The sequence below is a fragment of the Ursus arctos genome, unplaced genomic scaffold (assembly GCF_023065955.2).
Source record: "Ursus arctos isolate Adak ecotype North America unplaced genomic scaffold, UrsArc2.0 scaffold_36, whole genome shotgun sequence".
NCBI classification, from domain to species: domain Eukaryota; kingdom Metazoa; phylum Chordata; class Mammalia; order Carnivora; family Ursidae; genus Ursus; species Ursus arctos.
The window spans coordinates 15015434-15029671 of NW_026623050.1; the positions used below are offsets into that span (position 1 = coordinate 15015434).

A 14238-nucleotide genomic window follows, 5' to 3' on the forward strand; every position below is an offset into this window, starting at 1 on the left:
CAGCGAGAGAAGGAACACAAGCAGGGGGAATGGGAGAGGAAGAAGCAGGCTCATAGCGGAGGAGCCTGATGTGGGGCTCGATCCCAGAACGCCAGGATCACGCCCTGAGCCGAAGGCAGATGCTCAACCGCTGTGCCACCCAGGCGCCCCTAAGAATACTACCTTTAATAGACAAAAAGGAATGCACACATTCTCTGTACTTTCTAGTCACTCAATAAGGAAAAAGTGACCAGAAGTATTTTTTAATGTACAAAATGTTATAACGTTTGTTTTTATCTAGGAGTTTCTTTATGGTCTTCCCCAAATCTTCACAACCACTTTATATCCACTGATTTGATCAAAAAGCACTTCCAAGCGCCTTCCTAGTGCCAGGCACTGGGTCTGCCTTGGAGAAACACACAGTTAAATAAGCTAATGTTCCTGGCCCCCAAAACTTCACAATCTAGAAGATTAATCTGTCAATAGATAAATACAATATAAATAATGATTCTATTTGAAGCATGAAGCAAGTGCCCAGAAGAATGGAAGAGAAACTGACTAACTCTGCTGATGTATGTCAAAGGAATAACAAAGATGGTAACATTTGAGTTCATCTTTGAAAAACAACCAACAGTCCACAAAATACAGGCCGTGAAAAACAGAATATAGGCAACAGTCAGACAATCACAAGTATCAAGCCCTTACACAAAGCCAAAATTTATTATTTATTTGGTCTTCCAACACAATTCTGTTTGGTCATTCACTAATAAATCACAACCAGGTAAAATGTATGATACGTAAGACACAATTTGTACATCTAGATGATCACAGATCTCTGCTATAATGTTATTTGCAATCAGACAGAATTTTCTTATGTTCCAAAATAAACTGGGCAAAACCTTCACTAGAGGGTTTCTTCTTACTCCTTATATAAATGCTGAAAGACCCTCTTCCATTCAGAAATGGCTCTTCTATTATTTCCACTTCATGTGGAACTGAACTCACAGTTGTTTATGCATCAGACTAAGCTTTTCTAAGAATGTGTAGATAAGAAACAAATCATAAATAACTAATCTGCTTTATGAAGCAAAACTATTGAGTTTTGTTTTTAAGATTTTATTTATCTATCTGAGACACAGAGAGAATACAAGTGGTGGTGGGGGGGGGGCAGAGGGAGAGGAAGAGGGAGAAGCAGACTTCCCACTGAGCAGGGAGTCCGATGCGGGCTTGATCCCAGGACCCCAGGATCATGACCTGAGCCAAAGGCAGAAGTTTAACTGACTGAGCCACCCAGGAGCCCCGAAGAAAACTATTAGGAAATAAAAACATATTCTTTTATAAAAATCTAAAAAAAACAAAAACAAAAACCTAAAAAAAAAAAAAGTTAAATAAAAATACATGCATGTGATTAATTTACAACACTTTCCCCATCAACTTTTCTCCCATTCACAGGAATAACATATACAATTAAAAAATAGTACATAGCCTAGGAAGAGGTTAAAAACATTTAAAACAGTATTTCCACGTAAATTTTAAACTAATACGAAATAATGTATTGATCAAGAAAAAATATAACCACAGTTAAAAAGTTATAGAGGTGTACTGTCCAGATCATGCGGTAATTCAAATTTAAGTAAAATTAAAAGCTCATGCACACTTCAACTGCCTGATGACATGTAGCTGGTGCTATCATATTAGCGCAAATGCACAATATTTCTAGTTTCTAGCATCATATGAAGTTCTAATAGACAAGACTGTTACAGAAGATTCATATATGATAAACTAGGTATGAAATATCTTTATTACATGTCTCTAACATTCTTTCTAATTTTCACAGGGTCTATAACTAAATATGAAAGGCTTATTCTTAGTAAGTATTATCAACTAGCCTATTTGTTTATGGATACCTGTGCCTCAATCCATAAAAATAATGATTAAGAAGGAGAAATGTAATACTCAGAAAAAAACAAGCTTTCTGGTATCTTATTTGCCAAATTTTATTTTGGGGATGAAGTTTTTTTTTTTTTTAAGATTTTTTAATTTATTTATTTGACAGAGATAGAGACAGCCAGCGAGAGAGGGAACACAAGCAGGGGGAGTGGGAGAGGAAGAAGCAGGCTCATAGTGGAGGAGCCTGACGTGGGGCTCGATCCCGTAATGCCGGGATCACGCCCTGACCCGAAGGCAGATGCCCAACCGCTGTGCCACCCAGGCACCCCTTGGGGATGAATTCTGAATAAAAACATCCCTAAGTAAGTTTCAAATGTAATTTTTTCTTATGCTTTTATTATGAAGAATTATTAAGAAAAAATAAGAGAATGCTACCTGGCAGGACTGATGTAACTGGCGTAAAATTTTTTGAAGCTTTCCATATTCTTCTCGTTCTAAATATAATTTCCCAAGCTGTAAAAGAACATACTTATTAAAATCAAAAGATTTCAACAGGAAAAGGCATGATTCTTTAGGAGAGCTTATTAAGGACACCCTCCCACTCTTCAAAAAAAAAAAAAAAAAAAAGTAATTGTAATTGTTACCTTTGTGTTTGTCTTAAACCACAGTCTATCATTCTTAGCATCTTTCAAAGCTTCCAGTGTTGTTTCATAGAATTCCTGCAGTAAATCCATCTGACATAAAAAATCAGAATTCTATAATTGTAAACAGCAAATTTGTACCTGTTAATAAAGTTAATTTGAACAAACTAAAAGTGCATCTTTGAACTTTAATACACATAAGATACACTATCTGTTTCTGAATGTGTGTCAGTCTATAATTTAACAAAACCTTAGCAAAACTGAGAACAAATTTATAAAAAGTGCCAAGATCTGTTTTTATGTGTTTTTAAAAAATAAAACCCAGAAAATATCTAATGTTCTAACAGTGTGATTTGTCCTTTCCAATCTAATAACTCATTTTATATTGATGGAAGTGAATGATATGCACACTGAACTAGATGTGCTGTTATTAACAGCGCGTATCTTATTCACTCTACTCTCAGTTGGTATCTACTATGTGGCAAACAGTAGGCAAGCAGCTAAAGAAACAATAAGCTTCCCTCAAAAATTCTTCTATAAATGTAATTAATCAAGTAACTGAACTACACAGCTCTTGAGTTACTGGTAAGCTGCTACAATTAGGTAGAGGGTAAAGTCTAGCACAATTTTAGCTGTGTCTAAACACCATCAATTCACTAATCTGAGTGTGACATTTTTTGTGGAAAATCATTCTATTTTGCATTATAGTAAGCTCCGCTACCTATCCTCCCACCCCGTCCGGCTCTGCCTTTGTTTGAGGACCTGATTCTCTAGATCTCTACTTAACAGGATCAAAAGGTAAGAGGGCTATGACGACAGGAAAGTTTAATACTTTCAGAACAGGCTGCCTATCTATTCAAGACTGCCGATGACATATTGAATAAGTTGAGTACCGCCCACCCAATATCTATCCTTACTTTCAAAGACAAAAAGCGTACATATAAGAGCACGAAGCAACACACAATCTTGAAGCTTGAAATTAATTCCCCCAACCAACATCTGGCATAACATTTATAAATAGTGTACCAAAAATGTTTTGATGACACTTGTTTATAAAATTCGGAATATATTTCCCTACATAAAAAAGCCCTCCCCCAATATGTAACAACTCTGTAATTAGCACCATTAATTACTAATGTTTTAACAAAACGTATACAGCTGACACTTGAATAACATGTTTGAACTGAGTGGGTCCACTTATACGTGGATTTTTTCTGATAAATACAGTACGGTACTATAAATGTATTTTCTCTTATGATTTTCTCCATAACATTTTCTTTTCTCTGGTTTACTGTAAGAATACAGTATACACATAACATATAAAATATGTTAATCAACTGTTTATATGTTATAGGTGAGGCTTCTGGTCAACATCAGGCTATTAGTAGTTAAGTTTCTGAGGAGTCAATAGTTATACCACAGATTTTCAACTGCACAGCAGGGGGGCAGAGGGGAGGGGCTTGGCACCCTAACCCCCATGTTGTTCAAGGGTCAGTTTTAAGTTTATTTTTCTCTATTTTCTTTACATATATTTTAGATATAAAGAGTATTAAACGTTTTAAGAAATCCTAAATGACATGGAGAATAAATGACATACAGAATAGTTCTTGTATCCTTCCCAAGGCCCACTGTAGTTTCTTCATCATTAGCCCTTTCTTTCACCATCCATCATTCACCTGTTCTTTGTAAAAGCATTTACTGAACACTTACTGAGTAATGCCAAGTACTAATATGAGTGAAGGGTCTCCTCTCACGGATCTTTAATCAAATCTACACAAATCTAACGGAAGTCGTGATGGAGTTTATTGGAAGGAGCTATGATAGTAACTACATGGGAGGTTAAGCCTGTAAAAGTTGTGTGCAGATTATGTACAGATTATGTACCTCAAGATATTATTTGAAGAGCTATAGCTAGTTATTGCCTTTCAATGTTGTATGATTAGTACTACAATTAATAAAATAGTATATATTATTTGTAAAACACATTAATGCCTGGCATAACTGCTCAACTAGAAATCTCTAGGCCTTAAAAAAAAAAAAAAAGCCTTTAGTATGAATAATTATAAAAAGTTGGAAGGGTTTGTTATAACAGTTTAAATTACACACTGCCAAGTACCAAGAGGAAAAATCAGAATCTAACCTGTTTAGAAGTGGAGATATAATCAAGAATAGAATTAATGGATTTTTCAGAATAATTTCTTGTGACTGCACTCCGAATATAGGTCAATAGTTGTTTATATCTGTTCATCATTTCTGGAAAGTTTGTCTGTCAGGGAAGAAAAATGCAGTATTAGATATGTATTTACGTGCTAAAATATCTACATGATTAAGACCATAGCACATACTACTACGTAATGGAAAAATAAAGTTTTATGATAGAGAAAGTATGTATGGCAGAAACACTATAAACATTTTAGCTTAAATTTGAAATTTCTAGATTACTGACACATGAGCCAAATTTATGAAGTTACCCTATGAAAAAGTACAATTTACAGATTTTCAAAATTTCAGATATTGTTCTCATTGCACAACAAACATTTATTGAAATCGTAAGAACTACTAAAATATTCACAGACCAAAAAATATAAATAAATCCAACTTTTCAAATGCCTTGGGCACCAACTATGCAGATATCAGCTATATCCTCTCCTGAAGATTTACCCCTTGATAAGAAAGCTCTCTAACAATAGTGATGTGTTTCTTTTCTCCCTGTATTATTGGTTGGCTCAATGATAAAATGTGAAGCGAAGGAATCTTTTCAAGCCCAGGTACTCATCCCACCATCAAGGAAAGTCCTCCCACCCAAGTCTCTCCTCAATAGTAGATGTGGCTAATGTCGCTTTTCCTTGCAGGACTACTTGCACTGCTGTGGTTATTCCAGGAAACACGAGAGATCTGAGCAAATAAAGAACTACCAGTCAAACTTCCAACACTTAAGTATTCTGGTGGATGGTCTATCCTCCCTCAAAGTATATCGTGTGAGTCAATTTATGAATCGAACCTGATAACTTGCATCCACAGTCCCCACAATCTCCAACTGCTATTAATCCTTCTTTTCACTGGGTTCTACTCTACTTTTAATCAGGGAGGCAGAGCACTGGCAGATACAGTGTTTTTCTTGACTAACAGACAATGTGTGGACTTACAAAAAAGAAAACAATAGTTGGGACAGGTGGGGAAAAATGGACAGAACAATGGGAAAAGCCTTAGTAATATGTAGTATCAAACTACCTTATTTCCAACTATGCCAGTACCATGTAAGGGTAAATAACAGGTAATATCCTAACAGTGAACTGTTAAAACCCAAGTTACAGAACACATCTTATGGCAAAAGGCAAATCAGAAATAGGACTGTCCTAATTTTGAGATTGTATCTGGATACAGAAAGAGAATTTTAGCAAAAAGTTATAGCTTTGAATTAATTTTCTTATGCTCTAGTAATTTTAAAGTTCATTTTTCAATAATTATGTTACTATATTTAAAAACTAAGGGAAGATTAGGTAAATTACAGTGGTGAACACAGAGCAGTTGATAGCAAATCCTTCCAACGTTTTATTGCTCAAAACCTTCACACAGCAACATGGGTCCTATCCTGAATCCAACTAGAAAATGAGGGATGGAAGCTGAAACTACCTTCCAACTTTTTATTGCTCAAAACCTTCACACAGCAACATGGGTCCTATCCTGAATCCAACTAGAAAATGAGGGATGGAAGCTGAAACTACTATTCACAGATGCTGTTTGAGCAAATAGAAGGTAGAGAAGGAAGGTAGGCAAAGTAACACAAACTACAAATAACCCTTTCCCTTACTTACTTCCCATCTTGGTTCAAGGTAAAACGGTAAAATCAAGTCTTATGGGTGGCATATATTTAAATGGGCTCAAAAACTAAACCAATGCCAGTATGTTAAGATAGCAGTTTTCTAGAGTCTCTTGATATTATTTCAAATCATAGAATCTTAAGAGTTGAACATTGGGCTTCTAATGTCACTAAAATTGTTTAGTCAAAATCTCTGTCCCTTGAGATACCTGATGCTTCTCCCATATCCTTCTAAGCTATTAATTTAAATATAGTATGTGTGTGTGTTTAGTATTTTCACAAATAATAAATGGAAAGAAAGCACAAGGGCTTTCTTTGTGCAACAGAGATACTTTTTGAGAATAACAGAGCAGAACTGGAAAAGGTAAATTCAAGATAGACATTTTTCCTTCTTTAACTATATTTAAATGCAATATGCAATATGCTTATTAATGTTTAACATGTTTTGAATAGTCTTGATATTTTTTGGGGGAAGAATGAGCTAAAATATTTTGTGGATAGTTTTTGTAGATGTTATGAGGGCCCCTCCTTGTGAAGGTAAGTGAGGATGCCAGAGTGAGAATACGTCAAGAACAGGATGAAAGATTAGTAGATATTAACTGGACAAAGGTAACAGTCAATTCAGGGAGTTCAATTTCAAATAGATGGGATAAGAGGTTAACAGGGAAAGGGAGGAAACATATGAAAACTATAGAGATAGACTGCCAGCTATCCCTCCATTTGCCATAGAAGCAACTGCTTACCTCTGCTACCTAAGCTCCACTTTATCTTTTTCTCGAAAATTCCTCTATCCTTAGTGATTTTAAGGTTCGTATCTGTCCCTAGTCCTCTCATCTAACCATTTATTTTCCCCTCCACCTCTAGCCTGCACTCTTGAAGACTAGCAATTCTATGAGTACAACGTCATGACAATCCCAACTTATCTATGACTTCATTCAACAACATATCTGAGAACCTACCGAATGCCAGCCACTATTATAGATGATAGGAATGTAACAGTGAATAAAACAAAGTCCTGCTCTCATGGAGCTTACAATCCATGAGGATGAGGGCAGCAGAAAGGCAACACGTAAGTTAACAGATTAAGTGGTGATAGAGTCAAAAGAAGAAAAATACCAGGGTTAAGATGAATGTAAGTGATGACGGGAAGGATGTGATTTTATATAAGGCAGTCAGAGGAAGGCCATCCTGATATATGGTGACACTGAACAGAGATCTGATCAAATGAGGAAAAAAGCCATGTGGCTATCTGAGAGGAGAATCTGGGGCAGAGGAAAACAGCAAATACAACTATTTACAAGTAGGAGCATGCTTAGGATGACATGAGGACAGCAAGGGACCCAGTAAAGGAGAGAACAGAAAATAATATCAGAAAGGCAGCAAAGGGTAAGTTGATATAGGGCCTCCCAGGCCATGATAAGGATTTGGATTTTATTAAGGAAGGTAGCAACCATTAGAAGATTTAGAGCAAAGGAATGACATAATCTGACATATTTTAGAAGGATCACTCTAAAAACAAAAACAAAAGGATCACTCTGCTGCTTGTGAAGAACAGACTGTAAATAAGGCAAGGATAGAAGTAAGGATACCATTAAGCTACAGAAATAATCCAGATGAGAAACGAATGTTGGCTTGGACCAGAGTAGCAGAAATAAAAATGGTTAAGAAGCAGATACTAGATATATTTTAAAGATATTTAAAAACATCTGGATTTACCAATGGATTATTTGAGGGGAGAGAGACAAAGAGGGGAGTCAAGAACGATGATAGTTTTGGTTCTTATCAGTGGAAGTGGAATTCCTTGACATATAAAGTAGAATTTTTAAACTCCAAAATAAGCACTAACAGTTTGTGGAAAAATCATTCTGTTAATAATGCAGCCAGATACTGTCTATGTATCTATAGGATAAGTTTTCTTAACCAGGAAAGTTTGATTCCTATGCAGATTTTTTTTTTACTTGGTATTACTGTAGTCACAAATAAAAAGTAGGCTAAGTATAGAAATATATCAACAGAATTATTTTAAAGAGGTAGACAGAATGGCATTTTGTTGCCATGAGGTTTTTACCCACAGAATTTATTTCATTATTAGTTTAATTCCCCTCAGAACAAATCTTACCAACTTGAAGTTAATCTTAATCATTTGCTTCAGTGCTTTAAATCCCCATTCTCCTTTTTCACCTTCAAGTTCCAAAACCTAAAAAACAGAAGACATTTTTAATCTAACTTAATGCTAATGTTATTTTCTAATGACACCAATGTCTGTTTTTAATTAATTTTACATCATATGCACGATGAACATTTCCCCAAGAACTCCACCATTTCTCAATGCCATTTTTTAAAAGTCCCCTTTTCCCCTCTGAATAATCTGCTGGTAAGAATAATCCAAAATTTATCGGTCAAGAAATCACATTATTTAATGTGGAACCACACCTGTGTGATCTGTTCTCCAAAGAAGGAACAAAACTGCAGGGATAATACCTACGATGATCATGTTGGTTTCCTTCTGGCAGAACCATACTAGCTCTTCAGGACAATGGCCCTGCTTTATAAATAGCCTGATTAGAAAAAAGCAATAGGGGGGCGCCTGGGTGGCACAGCGGCTGGGCGTCTGCCTTCGGCTCAGGGCGTGATCCCAGCGATCTGGGATCGAGCCCCACATCGGGCTCTTCTGCTGTGAGCCTGCTTCTTCCTCTCCCACTCCCCCTGCTTGTGTTCCCTCTCTCGCTGGCTGTCTCTATCTCTGTCAAATAAATGAAATCTTAAAAAAAAAAAAAAAAAAAGCAATAGGCTACCCCTTTTAAAAGATCTGCTTGTACTGCAAAATGCAAACTTATTTACAGGATTATCACTCAGTATCCAAAACCCATTTCTGAGATAAAATTCTGAGCCATCATTTGAAAAAACAGACTTTAAGACACAGAATCAATCAGAAAAAAAAAAAAAAAAAAAAAAAAAAAAAAAGAACCTTTTGAAAACTGCTTAATGCTGCTTTTGGGTCATCTTCTTTTAGCGCTTTGGAATTATAGTACTGATTTTCCAAATCCACATTTGGCTCGGAGTTACTATCTTCAGAGTATTCCTGTGTGTTAGAAAGAGATACTAAAATGAAAAAAAATTCAACACATTGCCCTGTAAAAAGTGAATACTGTTAAGATGGAAAAACTATACATTTATACAAAACAACCTTGCACATATAGGTAAAACGCCACTGATACTTAATCATTATTTAAAAAACAAGTGAAAAGCCAAAATCAAGTGGGGAGAATAGAATCATTTTGTTCTTTCAGATCAAAACTACAATTTCCACTGAATTAACAGAAATGCAAAATGCCAAAAAATAATATTGGTTAATGACCCCCAATTCTGCAGTGGTTAACCTTTTGTTGGTCACAGAACCTAAGAAAAATCACCATAAATGCTAATTACTACATAACTGTGAATTTTTCATCTTAAGTTCTGTAATTTAAATTTCTCTACTCCTTAAGTCTAAATTTCATTGTTCTAATATGGCCTGACTACCTAGGATGATAATCTATATATGGCAGACTAGTTTATCGCTAAATATAATTATATGTTAATAAGAATATTAGCTTTATGTGCATTCCATATTACCCAGTAGCTATTATTATATCAATGCACTTTAACTAGCTTTATAACAAATGAAACTAAGAGCAAAGGAATTTATATTTTATTTGACTTTCACCACAAAAATTCAGTTCTTAGTACTGAAGCAATAAGTAGAAAGGAAAACTGGAATAAAATAACTATTTTGTGGAGTAGTACAAATGAGCTTAAAATAGTTCCAAGATATTCAATTTAATGATGAGAATTATAAAATACACATAGGTTAGTATAATGAAAATCATTATTTTAGGAAGACACAAAATTATTTCCATCAGCTACAAGTCATTGCAAAAGGCAAGCTTATGTCAAATCAAGAACAGTATCTCGAAGTAAACACAGAAAGACAAAAACAGTATTACAGAGTTATTTCTAAATCCAAATACTTAAAATTTTTTTTAGAGATATTCATGAAAAATCTGTACTCGAAGAATGAAAAAAAGTATAGTGAGTGCAGTGTTAGCTCAAAAATACATGAATATGAGATGAATTTTTCCTGTGACCAGCAGATGGGAGGGGGATGTTTGGTATTAGTAGAACCAGTTTTATCTGACCACAGAGGCTTTGTAATGTGCACCCTCTAGAGGACAATTATTTCCTGTGTAAGGACATGAAGCATGGATGCAGTCTTCCGGATGTGATTGGGAATTCTGTTATGTTTAACATGAAAATCCTTTGCAACACTTCTCTTCGGGATGAGATCAAATTCTGGGTAATAAATTTCATAATCAATCATTCACTTCTTGACCCTGTAAACTAGGTTTGACTACAACTGATCAAACCAGAAAAGCAATTAATAAAAACTTAATAAACAAGCTAATTATATATCAAATAATGCTGTGATAGTGAAGGCTTCTGAACTAGGTTTTCAAAGCTAAATGGGGGTTTGCCTGCTAGAGGAAATAGGAGGGGAAAGAGAACAGTAGATACAAAACAGCATCATGGGAGGTAACTAAAGAACTAAAAGCAGTCACACTGTTGCAACATAAAAAGTCCTTATTGATTCTAACTTCAACATAAATCTCAAATTCACGCACTTTCCTCCCTCTCCTTTGCCACCCCCCTAGTCTACCAAGCTATTTCATCTTTCCACAGACTTCCCATTGTCATTTTTAACCTTAAAATTCCAACCTTCTTGTAGTAAGCAGCCAGAATAATCTTCATAAAATGTAAATTAGCACATTCCTTTTCTCAAAAATGGTTTCATATTGCTCTTAAAATTAATTTCAAAAATAATCAAAACCTTACTCCTTACTATACTTCTAATCATATCTCTTAATTAAGTTCTTCCTGAGTCATTCTGCTGTACCTGACCTTACCACACAAGTGGCCAAAACTCTCCCCTCCCCCCCAATCCGGTTAACTACTGCATAGTGTCACCTCCTCAGAGAAGACTTGGGAGTAAAGCATCACAGCTATAAAACCTACTCTACACCTTTGGAGATCAGTTCTTCTCTAGCTAACTGTTACATAACACACAGGACCAGCTAACTAACCAGAAAATGATTTTTCTGCAACTCAAATCTTCAGAATACATCCCTGACCCTGGAAATGTATTTTTTTTAAATTTGTATCTATCACAAAGTCTAAGAATTTGGATTCTCACTCAAAGTCCACTTATTTTTGGTTTCTTGGCCTTTAACAGATTATAATAAAACAACTAGGCCAGGATATGAGTGAGTAAAGGGAAATAGAGAAAGTAATACTTAAAAATTTAAAATCTCAATTACCCAGAAATGACTGAGTTGATTATAACATTGTTGAAGACAGGAACCTTTACATTTTCTACATGTCTAACACGGTTCCTCATCATTCAATCACTGAATGCTTCTTATAGTACAAGACTGGCTATCTACAACTTCTGATTGGTTCCAGACTAAAATTTCTAAACTTTATGTGTTATAACTCCTCCAAATCACAATGATCAAGATAAAACTTAATCAAGTACTCAACACTAGTGAATATATTCTTCTGGTTTTTCATATTACAGCTGACCCTTGAACAACATGAGTTTAAACTGCATGGCTCCACTTACACGTGGATTTTTTTCCCAGATAAATACAGTACAGTACGGTAAATCTATTTTCTCACTATGATTTTCTTAATAACATTTTTTTGTTTACTTTATTGTAAGAATACAGAATTTAATACATATAATGTATGAAATATGTGTTAACTGGCTGTTTTGTTATCAGTGAGTCTTTTGGTCAACAGTGGGTTATTAGTTTAAATTTTGGGGAATAAATACAAATAAAAATAGTTCAAATTTTGGGAATAAAAAGTTATACATGGATTTTCAACTGGGGGTAGTGGTGCTCCTAATCTTTGTGTTGTTCAAAGGTCAACTGCATATAGATGAAGAAGTGGAATGTATAACAATTTTTGCATAACTGCAATTCAATTCTTAAATGGTATTGCGAAAATGTATAAATACGTAAGAACTGATGTTACTGACTGGCATTCTTATAATTAGGCAGTCCCTTGTTATGATCTGCAACAGCATATTAAGAGGGTTTGAACCAGCCTCTGTGACATCACTAACCTGTCATACGCAGTTCAATGAATCAAGACAAGCTGTGTACTACAGTAACTATTCTTCTGTTACTACATGGATATTTTGAGAAGTCTTTAGAACAATTCTGTTGTTTAGATAGCTACTGTTAGATACCTATTTAGATACTCAATGATAATGATCTTTAGCATGTACCAGCAATGAAGTGTTGCTCACGAAAAGGCAAATTAAATCCTTCCCCTCAAGCTATTCATGGTCAGAGACAGAGATGCAAATGAAACGGCAATGCTCTAACACAATAAAGACACATATAAGGTACACTAGCAGCTCAAAAAAAGGAGAGGAAGGAAAAGTTACCTGAAGCGGGTCTAAAAATATGAATAGGAGTTGCCTGCGGATAAGGAAAGGCATTTGAAACAAAGCAGTTAACGTGTGCAAAGGCATGGAAGCTTCAAATGGTACTGCATAATTCAAAGAAGCACGAACAGTCAGACTGGGCTGAAGCACAGGATGTGTATAAAGAAATGATAAGAGATAAACTAGTATCAGACAGAGGAACAGGGCAATAGTAGGAGCTTAGATCAGGTGGAACCACTAATTTTTTACAGAAATAATCAGACTGTGTTTTAGGAAGAGTACTCTGGTAATAATGAAGCAGCCCGCTGGATAATCTTACAACTGTCTGGCTAAAAGATGATGGAACTTTGATTCCAAGTAGTAGAACAGGGAGAAAAGGAAGGAAATAGAGTAAGTATAGGAGATGTCAAGTGATGTTCGGGATGTAAAATAAAAAGGACCCACCACATGGGTACAGGATAAAGGGAAATATAAGGTATCTGTAATGAGTGGGGTGCCTGGGTGGCTCGGTTAGTTAAGTGGCCTCCTCCTGGTTTCAGCTCAGGTCACGAGCCCTGCGTCAGGTCCACACTCAGCACCAAGTCGGCTTGAGATTCTCTCTTTCCCTTTCCCTCTGCTCCCCCCCCTGCCACGCTCCCTCTCCCTCACTCTCAAATAAATAAATAAATCTTTTAAAAAAAGTTATCTCTAATAACTACTGATGACTTGGTTACAAACAGCATTGTTAATCAGAATAGAGACTACAGGGGCGCCTGGGTAGCGCAGTCGTTTAAGCGTCTGCCTTCGGCTCAGGGCGTGATCCTGGCGTTCCGGGATCGAGTCCCACGTCAGACTCCTCCGCTGGGAGCCTGCTTCTTCCTCTTCCACTCCCCCTGCTGTGTTCCCTCTCTCGCTGGCTGTCTCTCTGTCACATAAATAAATAAAATCTTTAAAAAAAAAAAAAAAAAAGAATAGAAACTACAGAAAGTACTAAATAAATATTGTTGAACTCAATTCCTTTATGTCAGAGAAGGCTAGAACTATACTTTGTAAATGTTTAAAGAAAATGCTTTTAAAAAGAGAAACTGATATTTCAATATATTAATAATGCTTTAAAAAACAAAAAAAATTAAGCAACATATGAAAAGCACATGAACATTGTTAAAAGGATTAAAAAACCTACTGAAGTTCGTAAGCTCCACCTACTTATATAACAACGTGTACTACACTTTCCAAAGCAATGTGACCCATGCACACACCCAAATCTATTCTTCCTTCCCCAAATGTGCCACACAATTCAAAATCTTTGTCTTGGAATTAACTGTTCTCTCGGCTAGAAATTCTAAATTACCTCCCCTCTTAACAAACTTCCCACTTTTCTCCTATGATGCTTCCCAGCTCTAACAGTCCTGGAAAATGTATTCATCAAGGCTTAC

General features: G+C 35.6%; 1 protein-coding gene across 2 annotated transcripts in view; it reads right to left on the reverse strand.

Moving 5' to 3' along the window:
* Nucleotides 1-14238, reverse strand: part of COPS2 (COP9 signalosome subunit 2) — a 30605-nt gene that overhangs the window by 9334 nt on the left and 7033 nt on the right. The window contains exons 2-6 of one of the 2 annotated variants that reach the window (XM_026518446.4): nt 9299-9412; nt 8450-8527; nt 4651-4776; nt 2514-2603; nt 2305-2382 (exon numbers count right to left, since the gene is read on the reverse strand). In XM_026518446.4, the coding sequence (XP_026374231.1) occupies nt 2305-2382; nt 2514-2603; nt 4651-4776; nt 8450-8527; nt 9299-9412 (486 nt within the window). Of the gene's footprint in view, nt 1-2304; nt 2383-2513; nt 2625-4650; nt 4777-8449; nt 8528-9298; nt 9413-14238 lie in introns of both variants that reach the window. The other variant, XM_026518445.4, reaches the window with a different exon arrangement.